General features: G+C 39.4%; 1 protein-coding gene across 5 annotated transcripts in view; it reads left to right on the forward strand.

Annotated features, from left to right (window-relative positions):
* igsf9bb (immunoglobulin superfamily, member 9Bb) overlaps positions 1-16,422 on the forward strand; it is a 93,137-nt gene that overhangs the window by 38,481 nt on the left and 38,234 nt on the right. For all 5 annotated transcript variants that reach the window (XM_044042662.1, XM_044042665.1, XM_044042663.1 and 2 more), the window contains exons 4-6: positions 3,929-4,080; positions 6,656-6,773; positions 14,263-14,404. In XM_044042662.1, the coding sequence (XP_043898597.1) occupies positions 3,929-4,080; positions 6,656-6,773; positions 14,263-14,404 (412 nt within the window). The remainder of the gene's footprint in view (positions 1-3,928; positions 4,081-6,655; positions 6,774-14,262; positions 14,405-16,422) is intronic.

A 16,422-nucleotide genomic window follows, 5' to 3' on the forward strand; every position in this document is an offset into this window, starting at 1 on the left:
GTAGTACCTGCTCACAAGTGCAGTTCTCATGACAACACTGATTTTAGAAAAGGTGGAGGTGTGAGCAAGCTTACTTTTTCAGAGCACCCTGAAATAATTGATCTCTCAGTATCAAAGCTTAACTGTCATCATAGTGCGCAAGGAGGTGAAATGTGGTTTAGTTTAGTGTATGTAGTGTGGAGTTCATGGAGTCCGACTGCTGTCATCATTGAAAACAATACACACTTTTAAAATATCTCAATATTACACTAACAATAATTCCAGATAAATATTGTATTATTATGTGAATATATATGTATGAACAGTAAAACATTACCAAACCTTAAAATTCTTCATCCACAAATCAAAGATAGTTAATAAAAAAAAAACCACACTCATCTTTTTTTGCAATCTAATAACATTTTTAATCAAACATTAATATTTGCATACGCTACATTTTCATATCTTTACAGCTCAGGCTTTTATACCCTTAACCTATTGTTAATTCAAAACTATGATTTTAGGTAGTTCAGCATAAAATGAAAGATAAACAGCTTAGCGAGACCTAAGATGATGATGGTGATTCTCAAGGTTGGAGCTTTTTTTTCAATGTGAAACAAACTAAAATAGTATGTCGGTGTAAGAAGCCGCACGGACCGAGTGCTTACACAGTCAATGCTTGTAGTGAGGCAAATGTTGTGTAGAATTAGCACAATATTGTCTGGCTTATGGCTGCAGATGGAATGACATGTTAGCGACTGAGAGGGTGAAGGATTAACATGTAAGCAGATCAGTCTCAGACCTAAAGTGATTAGGATGAGAATATTAAAACAGGATTTATGAACAAAACCAAAAAAAAAAAAAAAATTCTGTATAGAATCATTGACGCTTCCTCAGCACGTTTGTGTGCGCGTAAATAGAATGGATACAGTGGGTTAAATGGAGATTGGGAAACCTGAATACACAGCTTAAGTGTGTTTTGGTAGGAAGACGTGCCAATTGTCTTGTGTGATCATCCTTCTCCATAATCTAGACAGTCTCTGAGCTAAAGAGGATTTCAATGTTTTTTGTTGTTTTTTTAAATGCAGCATGTCTGGCACATTATTGCTACTTTTACAGTCATTTAAAGTGGTAAAAGTGTGAGATAGAAATTTCGAGGATGAGTGATGAGATAATTTATTTACCCTTGGTAAAGATCTGTAAACAACTCCTGGGGGATGGGAGGTCGGGGGTGGCGGTGTTTATAGGTCACGTCATCGTCAGGCTACAAAATATATTTTTTGAGTCAAAGTTATGATACATTTTTTATCACATATTTTTCTTTTTAGAAAACAGGAATAGCAATAATTGTGTAGAAGTCACAAAATAGACCGTTTTCCTTTTGTTAGCCAAGCCAACTTTGAACTGTAACATATTTCCAAATTTCACAAATCAATCCCAATTTTAAAGATTTTTGAGTACTTTATGCTCAGGTGTGTTTTTGTAGTTGTTGAAAATGGGAAGGGAAAAAAAACAAGATAATAGACATTCTAGATTGCACGTTCTTAGAGCCACTGTATACAGGTTTTAACAATGAAATACGTGGATTAACTATTATTATATGGCTTGGTTGAATATTTGATTGGTCCATTATGAGATTCTCTTATGTCTGCATAGAAGACTGCTCTCAATCAATCTAAGGTGTGATCATGAAGAATACAGAATCCCAGCTTGTACTTCAACAGCATCCTGTGTGTGTGTGTGTGTGTGTGTGTGTGTGTGTGTCTTTGCACCAACAGCTCCAGCAGTAAAATCCATCTGTGTCTTATCTTCCAGAACTTCTTCCTGTTGTGAGAAGAAGCACATACACTTTCTGTGACGCATCCAAAAATACCTTCAATCGTCAAGCATTTTCCTCCATAACTTGTTTGATTAGTCAAGCTTCCCTGGAATGGCATTCGTACCTACTGCATGAGAACATGCATTGGAAGGTTTAAATGTCCTCCATAATACTTTATTCATTTTTACTCATTTAATGAGTTGGTGTGTTAATTAATTTATTTGAATTCCAGTAATGTGCTGGATAAAAATGTCAGCTCATGGCAAAAAAAAATCAACCATTTTCTATAAATGGTTCTGTTCATCCATTAATTATAATGGTTATCCTTTTGATGGTCACATAGGGCAAGACGCCACATTAACTAACTTGACTTATTTGGTTTATAATCAAAATTGTGCAAGGTTTTCTGTGACTTCTCTTTAACTTTAAAGCAAGAATATTAATTTCCCTCTTCACAAATAGAAATGCCGGATCCCAGAATCCCAATCTATGAGACTGGTTTTCCTGGTCTATACGACAAACTTGCATCATGTCTGGTGCTAAGATTCTATGCTCACCATGCTGTGCTGTGTGTATTATGGAAACACAGGCACACACACACACACTGCAGTCCATGCGCATCAAGTGCCAAATATACAACAATAGTCCCTTAGCGCTCTCATCGTCTCCTGGCAACCACAACATACTAGTATATGATGTAATGTAATTAAATGTATGCCATGCATGTAAATGTAGCTACATTAGGCAACAAGAGCAGTTATGTGTGTGTGTGTTTCAGCTTTAGAGCTACTCACTTTGCAGTGTGGTGGTCAGTCAACACTCAACACTACACCAAATATGCGTCAGTTAAGCAGCTGTACAGTGTGAAAGTATATAAGTGTATCGTTTAAAATATATCTTATTTCAAACCATCTGGTTCCTGCAAAGAACAAGCCTGTCAGAATACCGGTGTTAAATATAAGTTGATATAAGTTTCCCTAAGATCTATTTCAGTCAGATATTTTGGAGCAGAAGTCTGTAGTCACACTTCTTTCCCCCGTTTGGTGTGGACGTCTTCGCGGTGAGTCACACCTCCTCACTCGAGTGCACCGTGGGATAAATCAAACACAGAACAAGTGAGCGTAGTGCAAATAAATTCACCGGTTAAAGCTGCAGTAGACGGGATCACTGGAGAATCCACAATAGTTCCATTTGTGAGCTCCACTCTTCTTCTCAGATACAGATACAGAATGCTTTATTAATTCCCAACGGGCAAATAGAGTGTCTACACTCCACCGACCACATATACATAGTCATCCAACCTGTAGCTGTTAACACACAGAGAAGAGCCCGTGGATGAGTCTGGACAGACTTAGTGCTTTTTATACATGACACATGACGACATACAGTACGACACACATGACCCAAGGCAGTCTCTCCAATTCTGAAACTCTTTTATTTTTATTTTTAGATTCAGGTAGTCTGCTGTTGCTGCTGGGTTACTGATCTTTGTAGAACACCTAATCGACGTCCTCTCTTTCTTTCTGAACTGCCCTGTTTGTCTTCTGTCTGCTGTGACAAGCCAGATATTGCAAAGGCTGTAAGGCTGCCTCTCCATCAGATCACAATTTACATGATGCTCCAAAGTTATTATAGAATTATTGATCAATTACTCTACTATACTATTATAGCTACAGTACATGTGCTACAATGTATTTCTGAGGGTCTATTCTATGACTGTGAGTGTTGCATAGTCTGTTAACGAAACTGGAAAAAGAAAACGGTTTGAAAAACTACTTCAGCTAAATTAATTAAGCTCTGTCAAACTAAAGTAAGCAGAATGTCTGAATATACCTTGGTAAATGAGTTTGAATTAACTTCATTAATTTAGCTTTTTAAAGTTTGTCAGCCATTTTCTTTTTACAGTGTACAATGTTTGGTTTAAACTTTATTGCCAAAAATATATTCCTCCAAGCTAAAAGAGCCTGTGTTGTTTTTAGTTACTGTTATCATGTCAGGTGAGCAGTTGTGAGCAGTTACAGCTCATTTTTCTTCATTCTATCTGTGTTTGATCCGAGTGAAGTATTACTAACATTTCTCTGTTCCATCTCTCGCTCTCCCGTCTCCTCCCTGCCCTGTGACCCTCCTCAGCTCCCCCCACATTCACAGACGTGCCACCTCAGTACGTAGAGGCCAAGGAGGCGGGGAGCATCACTTTGACCTGCACGGCTTTTGGCAACCCCAAGCCCTCTGTCAGATGGGTGCGGGACGGCACCGTCATGGTCAGCAATGCCAAGTACAAGGTCAGCCATGTTTCGACTGATAATGACACTGTGGTGACAAGTTTACTTCACGATAGAGGGGCTGTAATCATTTCATGAACTATTCTGTTCAGAACTTATCATATATGGTTCCTCTGATTGGCTCTGAGGACACATTCAGGACAGACTGAGACCTGCACTATCTGATCACTGAGGACAGATGTTAATACCAGGTCTGAACGCCGTCCTTATTTAACGTTTAAGCTACGGTTCTTGGAGACTATATTTCTGAGGCATGGCTGCAATGCACAACTCAGAGACACTGTGTAAATGTTAAAAATGTTAAAAAGTGTTCTTCCCCTTTATTGGAAAGGTAGTGCAGGCGGGGAAACAAGGCAAAACAAAGAAAAGCAGAAAAGTAGCTTAATGAGGCTGAATACAGAGGCGTCTCAGGGTATAGAGGCAGATCCTTTTTTTGACACAGCAGATGATTGTGAGGCCCTGCAGTACGATTCTGCTCGGTGCACCCACCAGGTGTCTGCGATGATTGGGGCAACAACTGTGTGACAGAGGCAGACAGGACTGAGATGGCCCAGCTGCAATAAACTTCTCTTTTATCCGATTATTTCTTATTTTTTTCTGTGTGTTTTGGGGATTAAAAAAAGTAAGAAACGAAGGATAAAGGAGCACAGAACAAAATGTGTGTTTCCACATGGCTGAGGTTGTTGTAATTAAAATGTTTAAAGCCCAATGGTGTTCTGATGGAACACATTTTGTAGTTTACCTTTATGAAGATTCCTCTATTGATCCCAATGAGGGGAAATTCAGCAGTTACTGTAGCCATGTACAAAAACATAAGTAATATCAATGATTAAATACAAAAAAATAGACAGAGACATAAAGTTTTTACATATACATACTAATACAATACACACATAGTATGAATTCATAATTCCGTAATAATAAAATAAGTATATGCCATAATAAAAGTACTATACTATACTTATAATGAAAAAGGAATATGATAATGTAAATACATTTAAAAATATGAATTGCTGCTACTAGTATTCCATTCCACTGACAGATACTGTGATTTTATTGAGGAAAAACATGAGCTCAATTTCAATAGATCTAAAATGGGATCAAGCTGGGATTGATTCTACCATTGTATATTCTAATGTAAGGAAGAGAATTTAACAAAATGAATTACCCTCACTGAAACAAAAAAAACAGTGAAGAACAAAAACCCCTGGATTTGAGGAGCTTGTCTTCCCGGCGGATCCTCTCAAGCTCCGTCAGACTGGATGTGAAGCGCCTTTAAAGCTGCCGTCTTTCGATCTCAACATGTTAAGTTCTGGGCTTTAACGCTCAGCTGAGGCTGGACCACACGGCGCCACTCTTGATGTTACACTTTGGGTTGTGCATCGTTCCCTGTCTTAAATCACATGTTTAAAGACATCTGAGAGGCCTTTAGTGACAAGGACATGTCTTCATGGAGTCAATGATGGATATTAAACTTCCGAGTCTCAGAGACACACAAAGTCAACGCATCCTTTTAATATTTAGTCACTAAATATCACTTGGCCCCGTGATTGTCAAGACTAATTGTGACATTATAAGCTGCGAGAGGCAGCTTTTAACTCTGCCCCACGCCTAATGTCAGGTTAATTAAGAGGTTCATTTTTGTTTTATGAGACCAGACTGATGTGTTTGCATCTTGTGCCATGTCCTGCGAGGTCCTGGTACGTCGAGTCTTGCTGACGAGCAAACACATCCACCTACGTCCTGGAGAGCGCTGATCCAATTTGTGCTGTCTTTCTTTAGCATGCAAACCATTTTCTGCTCGTCCTGCAGGCTCCTAAATGTTCCCCAGTAAGGCTGCGATGGTGATTTTATTGGCAAATGATCCGTCAAATATTTTGACTTTTTCTTAATTGGTTGTTTTGACCAGAAAGTGTCAGAAAATGGTGAAAAATGTCAATGTATTTGTCCACAAAACAAGGAACAAAACAAGTACCTGGCGATTATTTTTGACAAATCAGTCCAATCCAATTTATTTATAAAGCACATTTAAAAAACAACATTGTTGACCAAATAAATCATCAAAGAATTTTCATGTCTCTTTATAGATTTTTGCTATATGAGCCCCAGATTATCCTGTCCAAAACCTTAGAAACCCACCCATACAATTTGGACTGTAGAGTCTGTTTAAATGTTCATAACAATTCTTTCCACTAATATTAAAGCTGAGACTTTGAAATATTAGTTTGAATATGCTTATGCCCAAGAGCTGTCAAAGTACAAAGAGTCAGGACCATAGATAATGAAGGGTGAGTTTTCACCCAACATTTATTCAAGACAAAAGATGATTGTGACTGTGCTTCACTGCATCGGGTTTACAGTGATTTTTCTCTTGTGCCGATCATTAAATGGTTTAATTTAACACATCAAATGTTTGACTTTTTTGCTCTCTTATCTTACCACAGTGTTTTATACTATTTACAACTCTTTTTTTTCTTTTAAAAACAGCATCAAATTTGCCTTCTTGTCTGCGGTGAAAGAGGATAATGTTGCAGGCGTTGTTTCTCATAGTAAAAATGTTTGTGTATGCGTTCAGGTGTCTGATGGGAGTTTGACGGTGCTATCCATCACCCGGGAGGATCGAGGGGCCTATACATGTCGAGCCTTCAGTCCCCAGGGCGAGGCCATTCACACCACACGGCTGCTAGTACAAGGTAAGCTCTTAATGTGTTGCTGCAGAAGAACCTCGACTGAAGAACCATATATAGATTTATGAAGAAGACACTATATCAGGGCGAGTCAGTTAAAATTCCAAGAGGTGCAGATAAAGAAAATGTGGCATTTATTTGTCCGATCATACTGTATATAAAAAATTAAGGAGAGAGGAAATTTGTGTTTGGTCAGTTATTTCTTTGTTTTTACAATGCTTCAATGCTGATTGAAGTCTGAAGAAGGGGCCTCAGTAGCATGTGGAAGAACCATACACAGCCACATCACCTGGCACCTGGGACCTCTTCCTCCTCATGCTGGTCACCAGCTTGGTCACCAGTGTTGTGGGTACAGAGTAACACATTTTTTTTTAGGTTTTTCTATCATATTGACATAACATAAATAGTTCCCACTGAATATAGTTTCTTATTTCCTGGCCACCAATAAAAAAAAACAAGTTTGAATACTTATCTTATTTATTCAGACAAACTCTGCCTGTTTGTTAGTCTGAAGTAGTTGTCCAGGACAGGCGTTATCGAGATGGCTGCCGAGTGGCAAGACTTTCCATGAAGGACTTTGACTATTTACACAGAAAATTCTCATTATGCGATAGGAGCGCACACACGTAACTTCAGAAGGATTTCACTGAAAGCTGGTTTTCTAGACTGTGAAGAACACGATCAGCAAACCAGGAGTATGTGGGGAAAGCTGGAATTTAAAAGCAAGAAAAAAAAGTACATTAACTATATGTTATTCTTAGTTATTCTAAGTCAATGTGTGTATGGAGGATATACGTGCCTGCGCTTAACAGCATTTATGTATATGCAGTTAAAAGGACCTGATAGATGTTATGTCTGCCTACTAGATAATAACACATGAGCTGAAACCTGCTTGGAAATAATCTTAACTTAACTTGGCACTAGAAGTTAGCCACATCATCCCAACAACTGACCATAACAAGGCTGGTGGTGATAGGCCACACAAAAAGCATGAAACAGTAGGCTTTTAACAAATGCAAACAGTATTAGTATTATTATTATTATAATAATTATTGTTGTTTTTGTTATAAGCCAACATTGCACCCATACAAACACATTTATTGTACCAAGAAACTCCGTTGTCTGACTGAGGTAACATTAAAAATAGTGTCAGTGCTGTCCATGGTGCTGAACCCGTCCTCAGTCACTTTGATCACAGCTGAAAAATAACAGCAACACAATGGGAGTGAAATGAACCATTTTCCACTCGTTAGCACCCGATGACTATTTGACAGACTGGTACACATTAATCAAGTGAGCACACATTCACACACACGCACACACATACACACACACACACAACCCAAAATACATAAATAAATGCTTCAGTAAATAAACAGCAGCAGTGCTATTGGAAAGTGTTACTACTGTATTAATAATTACAAACACATCTTACCTTGGCTTAACATGCACCAAACGTGGCCTTGCGCTCAGGTGTGTTGCTAATGAAACTTTCATGACTTTTCTATCCAGAATGTCGCCGTGGACATGCATTGAAGCCAGGTACCGCGACTAATGCTCGCTTCAGCATTACCTGTTTTTTTAGATGTTCATGAGAAGATTTTAGATGTTAACTACATTAATACATTCTAACTCATTCTGTGCACAACTACAGTTCATATATGATAATTATACATTATATGACCCCAGCTGTGTGAATTTACTCTTTGTATTAAGTATTGCATTTGTTATTTTAGAGATTAGAGTCCAAAAGAAAACCCCCAGAACTTTAAGTTCACAATTCAGCACCGAATAACACAGGACTGATGCTGATGCTGCTGTACAAAAGCTGAAGCCTCAGTGTAATGTGTTAACCCTGAGAGATGAAGCAGGATGACTGCATCGTGGGGATGTGGCAGCAAAGCAGCATCAGCAAGTGGAGCAGGACAGGCTTCAGTAATAACCAATCACATCAGCACTGTCTTCCCCTTTTAAAAGGTAGCAGACTGTGTAATGAGCCAGGAGGACAATCAACTACCCTGAGGAAGGCTGTCCCTCATCCCAAAGGTGCAGAGATGCTGGACAAATAAGCAGCGCACCAAGTATTACATATGAAAGGCGACCACTTATTATTGGTGTGAAACAAATATAAAAAGACAACATTTGCATTCGGCTGCTGCAGTCTCTGAGCAAAACATGTTTCCATTATTACTGCCTGAAGTTCATTTGCATTCAGCGATCATTTGTATATGCAGTGTCATTTGACTACTACTGCTGGAAAGAGTAGTAAAGGCGTATTGGAGAGTAACAAGAGTGAGGAGTATCTGTTAAGCACGGCCGTGTCTGTAATTAAGAAGAATGGATCTAGTTTCTGCAGGTTTCTGCTGTTTATTATTGGATTTTTTTATTTTTTCCAACCCTAACCCGCCCTCAAGAAAGTAAACCTCAGCTCACAAATGCAATCATATATACAGGGAAGCCGCTCAGGTATTACAAGGACTTATACAGGCTTCACACAGATTCTGTTTTACATAAATCCTCTGGTAACAATAGCAGAGATATCCATTCCTATATCAGACGCCAAAGGCTCCCGTGTTCTACGAAATACGTCGTCTTTAGCGTGAAGCATACATGTCAAGTATGACTTCATGCCACTGTGTTTTTTTAATTAGATCTTATGTTATCCAATTCAAAATGTCAGCAATTTGTAAAGATTCCTTGGAATTGTTGTTTAAAAGAAGTCAATCCAACGTCAATCCAACATTTAACAGCAAAGTGAACCAGCTGACAAATGCTAACATTGTCATCACTTGATCCCATGCTGCTATTATGACTAAAATATTCAATATTTAGATTAATCAATAATTAAATACTAACGATTCAGCCTAATCTAAATCTAATGGGAGACTTTGACCAGTTACACAGCAGAGTAACAGATGCTGCACCCTTATTATCTAAGCACCCGTGCGTCCATATCCCTTCAGTGGAAAGATTTCTATTGCAGGTAAAAACTGCTTACACCACGAAACAACCTTGTAAATAATGGAATGTATCGTGTCAACATAAGCACGTGCGTCTGTGCATGCTCATCTGGTGGGAGGGGCTTAGCACAGAGGGCCTCGTTTTCCAAATCCACGACCAGTGGATGAGAAAAAAAATAAAAATTTCATAAGTGATCCTGCCTACTGCAGCTTTAAATGAAACAATGTACGTTTTAAAAAGTTCTAATAGTTACAGTTTATATCTCCCTAGTGGTGTGAAGCAGTCACACTAAGTGTTCCCTCAAGCACGATATTACTACCATGTGACTTCAACAAGCTCACTAGAATGTTAATAGTGTATGATGCACACAGGGAGCCATTAAAACTGCATTTAACGTCCGTAACATTTAAGACAAGGTGGATCTTGTATTAATACAACAAGCAGTTTATTAGTTATAAAAGTCCAAAGAGGAAAACAAAGACTACAAAGTTTTGGGGAGCTTTTCGCCTCCAGCTCTAAATGAAGTGTCAGCCTCTGTAAGTAAAACAATCTCTCTGTGTCAGTCTACACACTGCTCCAAAATCTGGACTTGTTTAGCAAATTAATCATCTACAATGTGGAAGGCGCTTAGTATCTCCCAGCTTATGTGATTTATCCAACCCCATAAACATGGCTATGTTTGAATTAGTCATTTTTTTGCACACACCAATTAGTGATAGTGAATTTGACCTCTGCATTTAACCCCAACTGTGAACACACAAAAGCCACACAAAAGAGCAATGCAGGGGATTTGAACTGGTGTTCAATTCTTTTCCTCCTGGACACGGGCTGCCCTTAAGCGGCTGTGACCTTGTAAACTAAGTGAGCTGAGGCTCGAGCATGAATGGAAGAGTTTTCACCTGACGGATTTGCATCACCGCTTTAAACTCACCGCCAACACTCCCTTTTCCCCTCTTCTGGCCATGTGCATTGGTTTTCAAATACAAACTCTGGAGTCAAGTCTATGCCGATCGACATTTGTTTTGCACGCTTCTGTGTTTTTCAATTTTCGCCATTTGAAAAAAGCCGGTGCAATGTTAACTCCTATTTGGCTCCTCCCTCTGTCAGAAAGTGGTTTACTCTTCCTCCGTTTATGGTTTTCTCTGCTTCTTTCCCGCCGGATTTGCCATGATGAACAGCATAAATAATGTTATCACTGCCTTGGTCTTATAGCTGGTACCTGCCTAGGGTGTATATCTAGTGTTGTGAAGCAATTTGTTTTTCGCAAAAGACCTCCTGATTCTGAGGACTCCAGATCGGCTACCCAGATCAGGATGGACCCACCTGTGGATCCTGACCCACTCTCTGGAAATATGAATGCTACGTAGCACTAAAATATGGCCTTTCAGATAATGACCTACAAGTAGTCGCTTCACAGCAGCTGAATTACTTCCCGAAATTTTAGCCCCTTGCGTGATGATTTTTGTGATTTTTTTTTTTGGCGACCTGTTAACTCACTGCTACATAAAAGATGTTTCTGTGGAGCAAATGGTTGCCTTCATTACTCACAGTAGAGACAGTGAAAATGCTCGCCGAGATCACAGATTTCTTTCTGGGGCTCGGTACAAAGGCAGCGCTGAGCCACTGAGTGCTTGTTTAACCCGTCCTGTATAATTTACGAGCGGGACGGATTAATAAAGGCCCTCCTGGAAAGCCACTGAGCAGCAGATCAGCTAAGAGACTACTGTGCCAACAAATCTCCAGCACTCAGCTGGTCCCAAATAGGGCGGCTTGGCACACATACAAACACACACACACACACAGACACTCAAACACAGTCATCCAGCACCAGCCTAGTGGTTGTTGTCCTGCTAAGGGGCTGGCAGATGGAAATGCTCTGCCTGTTAAAGGATCAGGCCATGGGCTACAGATCAGGACAAACATATGGAACTAACAGTTTGTATCTGCAACAGTGGCTCAGCTCAGCTATACTTGCGTCTTGATTGTGGGCTTTTTTGTGTTTTACAGACTTATGTTTTTTCTGTGAAAGAAATGTGAGGATATGTGCATGTGTATCTGTATAGATATAAATATATAGTGTGTAAACTTGAGCAGTTATGAAGAAACAGCCTCTTGTAAGCGTCTCACAGCTGGATGTTGATGCATGGTGTTTATATCTTGGTTAGTGAAATATTCAGTAGCTGGTGTTCAGATGACAGGGAAGCTAAAAAAGAGGAGTTCAGTTACTGTCTCTTCACATCTGTGCTGTTATATTACAACACTAATCCTACAAGTGGAAGAAGTATTATGTAGTGATGTAAAAAAATGTCGGATTGATGAGAGATGAAACGCATCGTATTTTTTTAACACTGCAACCAATTTTTTGATTTGTCAGTGGATTTGGTTGTTCAAAAAAGTACAGAAAGAAATTTTGCTTTCATCAGATCAGTGCTCGATGAAGGACGTCTCTGAAGCCCCTAAATGAATAATTTCTCATGTTTCAAAAACTGGGGAATGAAACTAGTGATTGAGACCATTAACGCCTCAGGGAAATGTTTACCAACATCATAAAACGGCTAATAGAGTTCTTTAAAGCAACCAGTGTAGCTAATGTACAATTAGATATATTGTCCAATGAGGTCACACAATGTTGATTAAGCTCCTATGTTTAACTCCACGCAACTCTGTGTTTATCAGTATAGCAGTGGTGAGAGCTCATGTTTCCCAGTGATATGCCCCTGCTGCACACAGGAAGTGATTTGTTAAATGTCAAGACAGATGAAGGCAATGGCAACAGCAAGATGACGGCAAACATGTTACGACAGTTGTAACAAACAATACCATTTACCAACTGTAGGGGGGACCCCGAGAGCAAATCCTACTTTGTGTTACTTTGTATTCTCTTCAAACTTTCTTCATTGTTGGCTGCCAGTGTCTGCAGTCCAAACATTAATCTCCATCTGTAAACGAATCCTGGAACAATTTGGCCCTGGAAGGATTCACCCATTATTATTTTATTTTTTTTGTTAGGCAAAGAAATTACATATTTGTAATCCATATTTGGATGAGTCCTCAATATGGATGGGCCAAAACATGACGCTGTGATACAATCAGCCTTCAAATGCAATTTTTGTTTGCACACACAACTGCTCTGCTATATCTTTGTCATACTGTAGGTGCCACTGACGTGGAATATGTTCTATTTTAGGTGCGTTTCTTTTCTTTTTTTGCATACTCTGACATTAGGTGTCGAAGGGTGCTTTCATATTAATCCAGTAACTATGTTATGCTAATATAGCTGAAAGCAGAGGACGGAAAGGAGGCTGTATTTTAGCTTCCCAGACCAAACTTTGTTGCCTTGTTACAGATATCATGGTCATGGTCAGAGGTAGGAAATGACTACGAATCAAGGATCATCGTATAAATGTATCTATGTGTGCAAGGAGGATTATCCATCTGGCACAGCAAGGATCGCATAAATTCCCCGTAATCCTTTATTGAGTGGGGTATGACTCTGGGGCTTGCAAACATTCAGAGACAGAATTCCGGGTGAAATGGTTTTAATCCTTACCCAGTGTAAACACTTTGTGTGCATGGCCATAAATAGTCCACATGACAATTGTCCACCGTAGTAACTCATTATTTTTGTTGTGAGTGATGTGATGTTTTCTCTAAATCCACAATATTAGGTCACTTAATTTTAAACAAATTAGTTTCCTTCTTGTATGGGGTTGAGCCTGGGTCAACCAAGTGACAATTTACCCTGATGTCACCCATTGGTTTGTGAGCTTCCATTTTGAGCTCCAAACGTTTGATATTTTGTCCAAGGCTATTCGACTGTACTAGCTGTCAATCTTACAGTGTCTCTGTCAAAAACAAAGGCTGTTTTATGGTCTGTTTGACTCTAAATGGAACTGAAATTTACACAATTGGCAACATGTTGCTCAATTGTTCATATGAAGAACAAGTTAAACTAGTGATTGAGACCATAAATACCCTTAGGAGAATGTTTACTGAAGTCAAATTTTCTCATAGACTTCACTCACTCACTCCCTCCCTAATGGCCATTCAAGAGAATACATTGAAGAGATTTCAAACACATTCATGTTCTGCTTCAGTCTGTGGGGTCAGACTCACTTTACCCTTTGAGCCACAATCACAGTGTCACTGCATAAAATGCATTCATTCATTCTCTACCACTTTATCCTCCACATGAGGGTTGCGGGGCCACTGGAGCAAAGGGTGAAAGGTGGAGCCAGTCTATCAGACGAGACACCTACAGTCACTTTCTGTCCAATTAACCCTCTGCATGATTTTGATCTGTGGAAGGAAACCAGAGTACCTGGAGAAAGCCTATCCACACATGTAACCTACATTTTGTTATGTTTTAATTCTAATTTGAAATAAAAGGTAGCTGCAGATTTCATGAAAATTTAAACTAACAATTCCTGCTTTTTCAGTTTTTCATATATAATATAAATCTGGCATCATGCATTCCTAATCTCATAATGATTATTCTGATGATGTTTTTTTTTTTCTTCTTCTTCCCCTCCAGGTCCTCCTTTCATTGTAACACCACCAGTGAACATCACAGTGAATATCTCGCAGGACGCCTTCTTCACCTGCCAGGCGGAGGCTTACCCTCGCAACCTGACCTACACATGGTTCTGGGAGGAGGACAACGTCTTCTTCAAGAAGTAAAGTTATGCTCGGGTTCATCATCATCTGCCATATCACAGTGTCTGCTATGATTCAGTGTCAAGTGTTGTGTTGTGTTGCTGTTTATGGTTTGGTACCTCACTTATGCTTCATAAAAAGGTTAATTTGTCAATAGCTGAATCACTTCAGAGTTTTAGTGTACAACTAAAACTGGATTTACTAAGACCTAAATATTCATGTTAAATGTGAACAAAGGTATAGAAAAAAGTCAGAACTTAGTTTTCAAATATCTGACATGTATATGTAGACATGCACTGCAACTAACGATTATTTTCATCATTGATTAATCTGTCGATTGTTTTCTCGATTAATCGTTTGGTCCATAAAATATCAGAAAGCCTAAAAAAGCTTGATCGGTGTTCGTTAAACCTGGAAATAATGATTTCTTTGTTATCCAGAGCAAAGAAATGAAGAAAATACTCACATTTAAGAAGCTTAAACAACAATGGAAATCTTGATTTAATCATGAAAAAAGCTTTGAACTGATTAATCAATTATCTAAATAGTTGTTGATTAATTTAGTAATTGATTAATAATCGATCAATTGTTTCAGCTCTAATGCACATATTCTGTAAATAAATGCAGTGACCAATTTTTTGTCTTCAGCCATCTAGTGGCACTTTGGGGGCGATCGTAGCTCTGTGGTAGAGCGAGTCGTCTTTCAACTCAAAGGTTGTGGGTTCTGACGTGTCCTTGAGCAAGACACTTAACCCCACGTTGCTCCTGACGGCTGTGCCGGCAGCGTGTGAATGGGTATGAAAGATGAGTGATAGAAAATGTGCTGCTGTATGCACGTGGGAGTGAACGGGTGAATGGCATTGTAAAGCAGCTTTGAGTGGCAGCATTCAACCTGTTGGGAGATGTCACCTCAGTAACGGTGGCTTTTTATTGACATGTAGAATCAAACAAGCATTCATACCTTTGGCCATTCCACCCGAATGTGTTTGGACAGGCACAGTGAGGCAACAGTGCTGATCACTGCACCACTGTTCCTCACCGATATCCATCCATCCATCTTCATTTATACCACTTATCCTTTGAGGATCACAGAAGGAGCCAATACAAGCTGACATTAGAGAGGCAGGATGCACCTGACAGGTCAACCGTCTGTCTCAAGGCTGACAAAAGCCCTGTTTTCTACCTAGAGAAAAAGAACTCTTTTTGGCGTCCTTCTGTTGAGCTGCCAAGAACAGTAGTAGTAGTCTGGCTCCTACAAGGTGGAGCCAGACACTCTGCTGTCAGTTGACTGGTTGACAGGGAATCATCACCTACATACAAGGGTAGGTAAAAACAGCAGCGCTGTCCATGCAGCCTTCAGCCATCTCTCAAACAAAAGGTCGTCTACATTTTGTCCTCCAGCGTTACCCTTTATATACCTTTTTTTGTGTGGAATGTATTCGCAAGCTACACTGTGTCACGCTGGTATGACGTCATACTACTTATGCAGTAGCTGTTACACAAGCCAGATCAGGGTGTACCGTTCCAAACAGTACCAGAACCGTGGTTAGCTGAACTACACTATAGCCACGACCACCTTTTTTGTGTTTCCGATGAACCCACACAGGCACAGGGAGGCAAAACTTTCACAAAGAGCCCTAGCTTTAAGCCCATAACCTTCTTGCTATGAGTCAACATTTCGCACCACCATGCTGCCCGAGGTTGTATTTTATTTTAAGAAAAAAAAAAATACAAATCTTTCATGATGGACTTGCAGAAATGTCAGGTACATCTCGCTGCCCACAGTGATGACATTTCCACTGCCAATGCTTTGAAGCTATTTCGACAGAGGGAACGCACTTGTCCATTTCACTTAAGTCACCAACGCTTGAAGTTAACTCTGGTTTATGATGCAAAGTCGCATCAACATCAGTGAGTGTAGTTCTCACCCAGAGAAAGGTTATTAAGGGATTATTGATCAATAACACCCAAAAACATGTTGTCTACCAGCTTTATTAAGGTCACTTCTAATGAAAAACTTTGTATTTATTGAAAAACA

This window comes from Solea senegalensis, linkage group LG13, assembly GCF_019176455.1.
Source record: "Solea senegalensis isolate Sse05_10M linkage group LG13, IFAPA_SoseM_1, whole genome shotgun sequence".
NCBI lineage: Eukaryota > Metazoa > Chordata > Actinopteri > Pleuronectiformes > Soleidae > Solea > Solea senegalensis.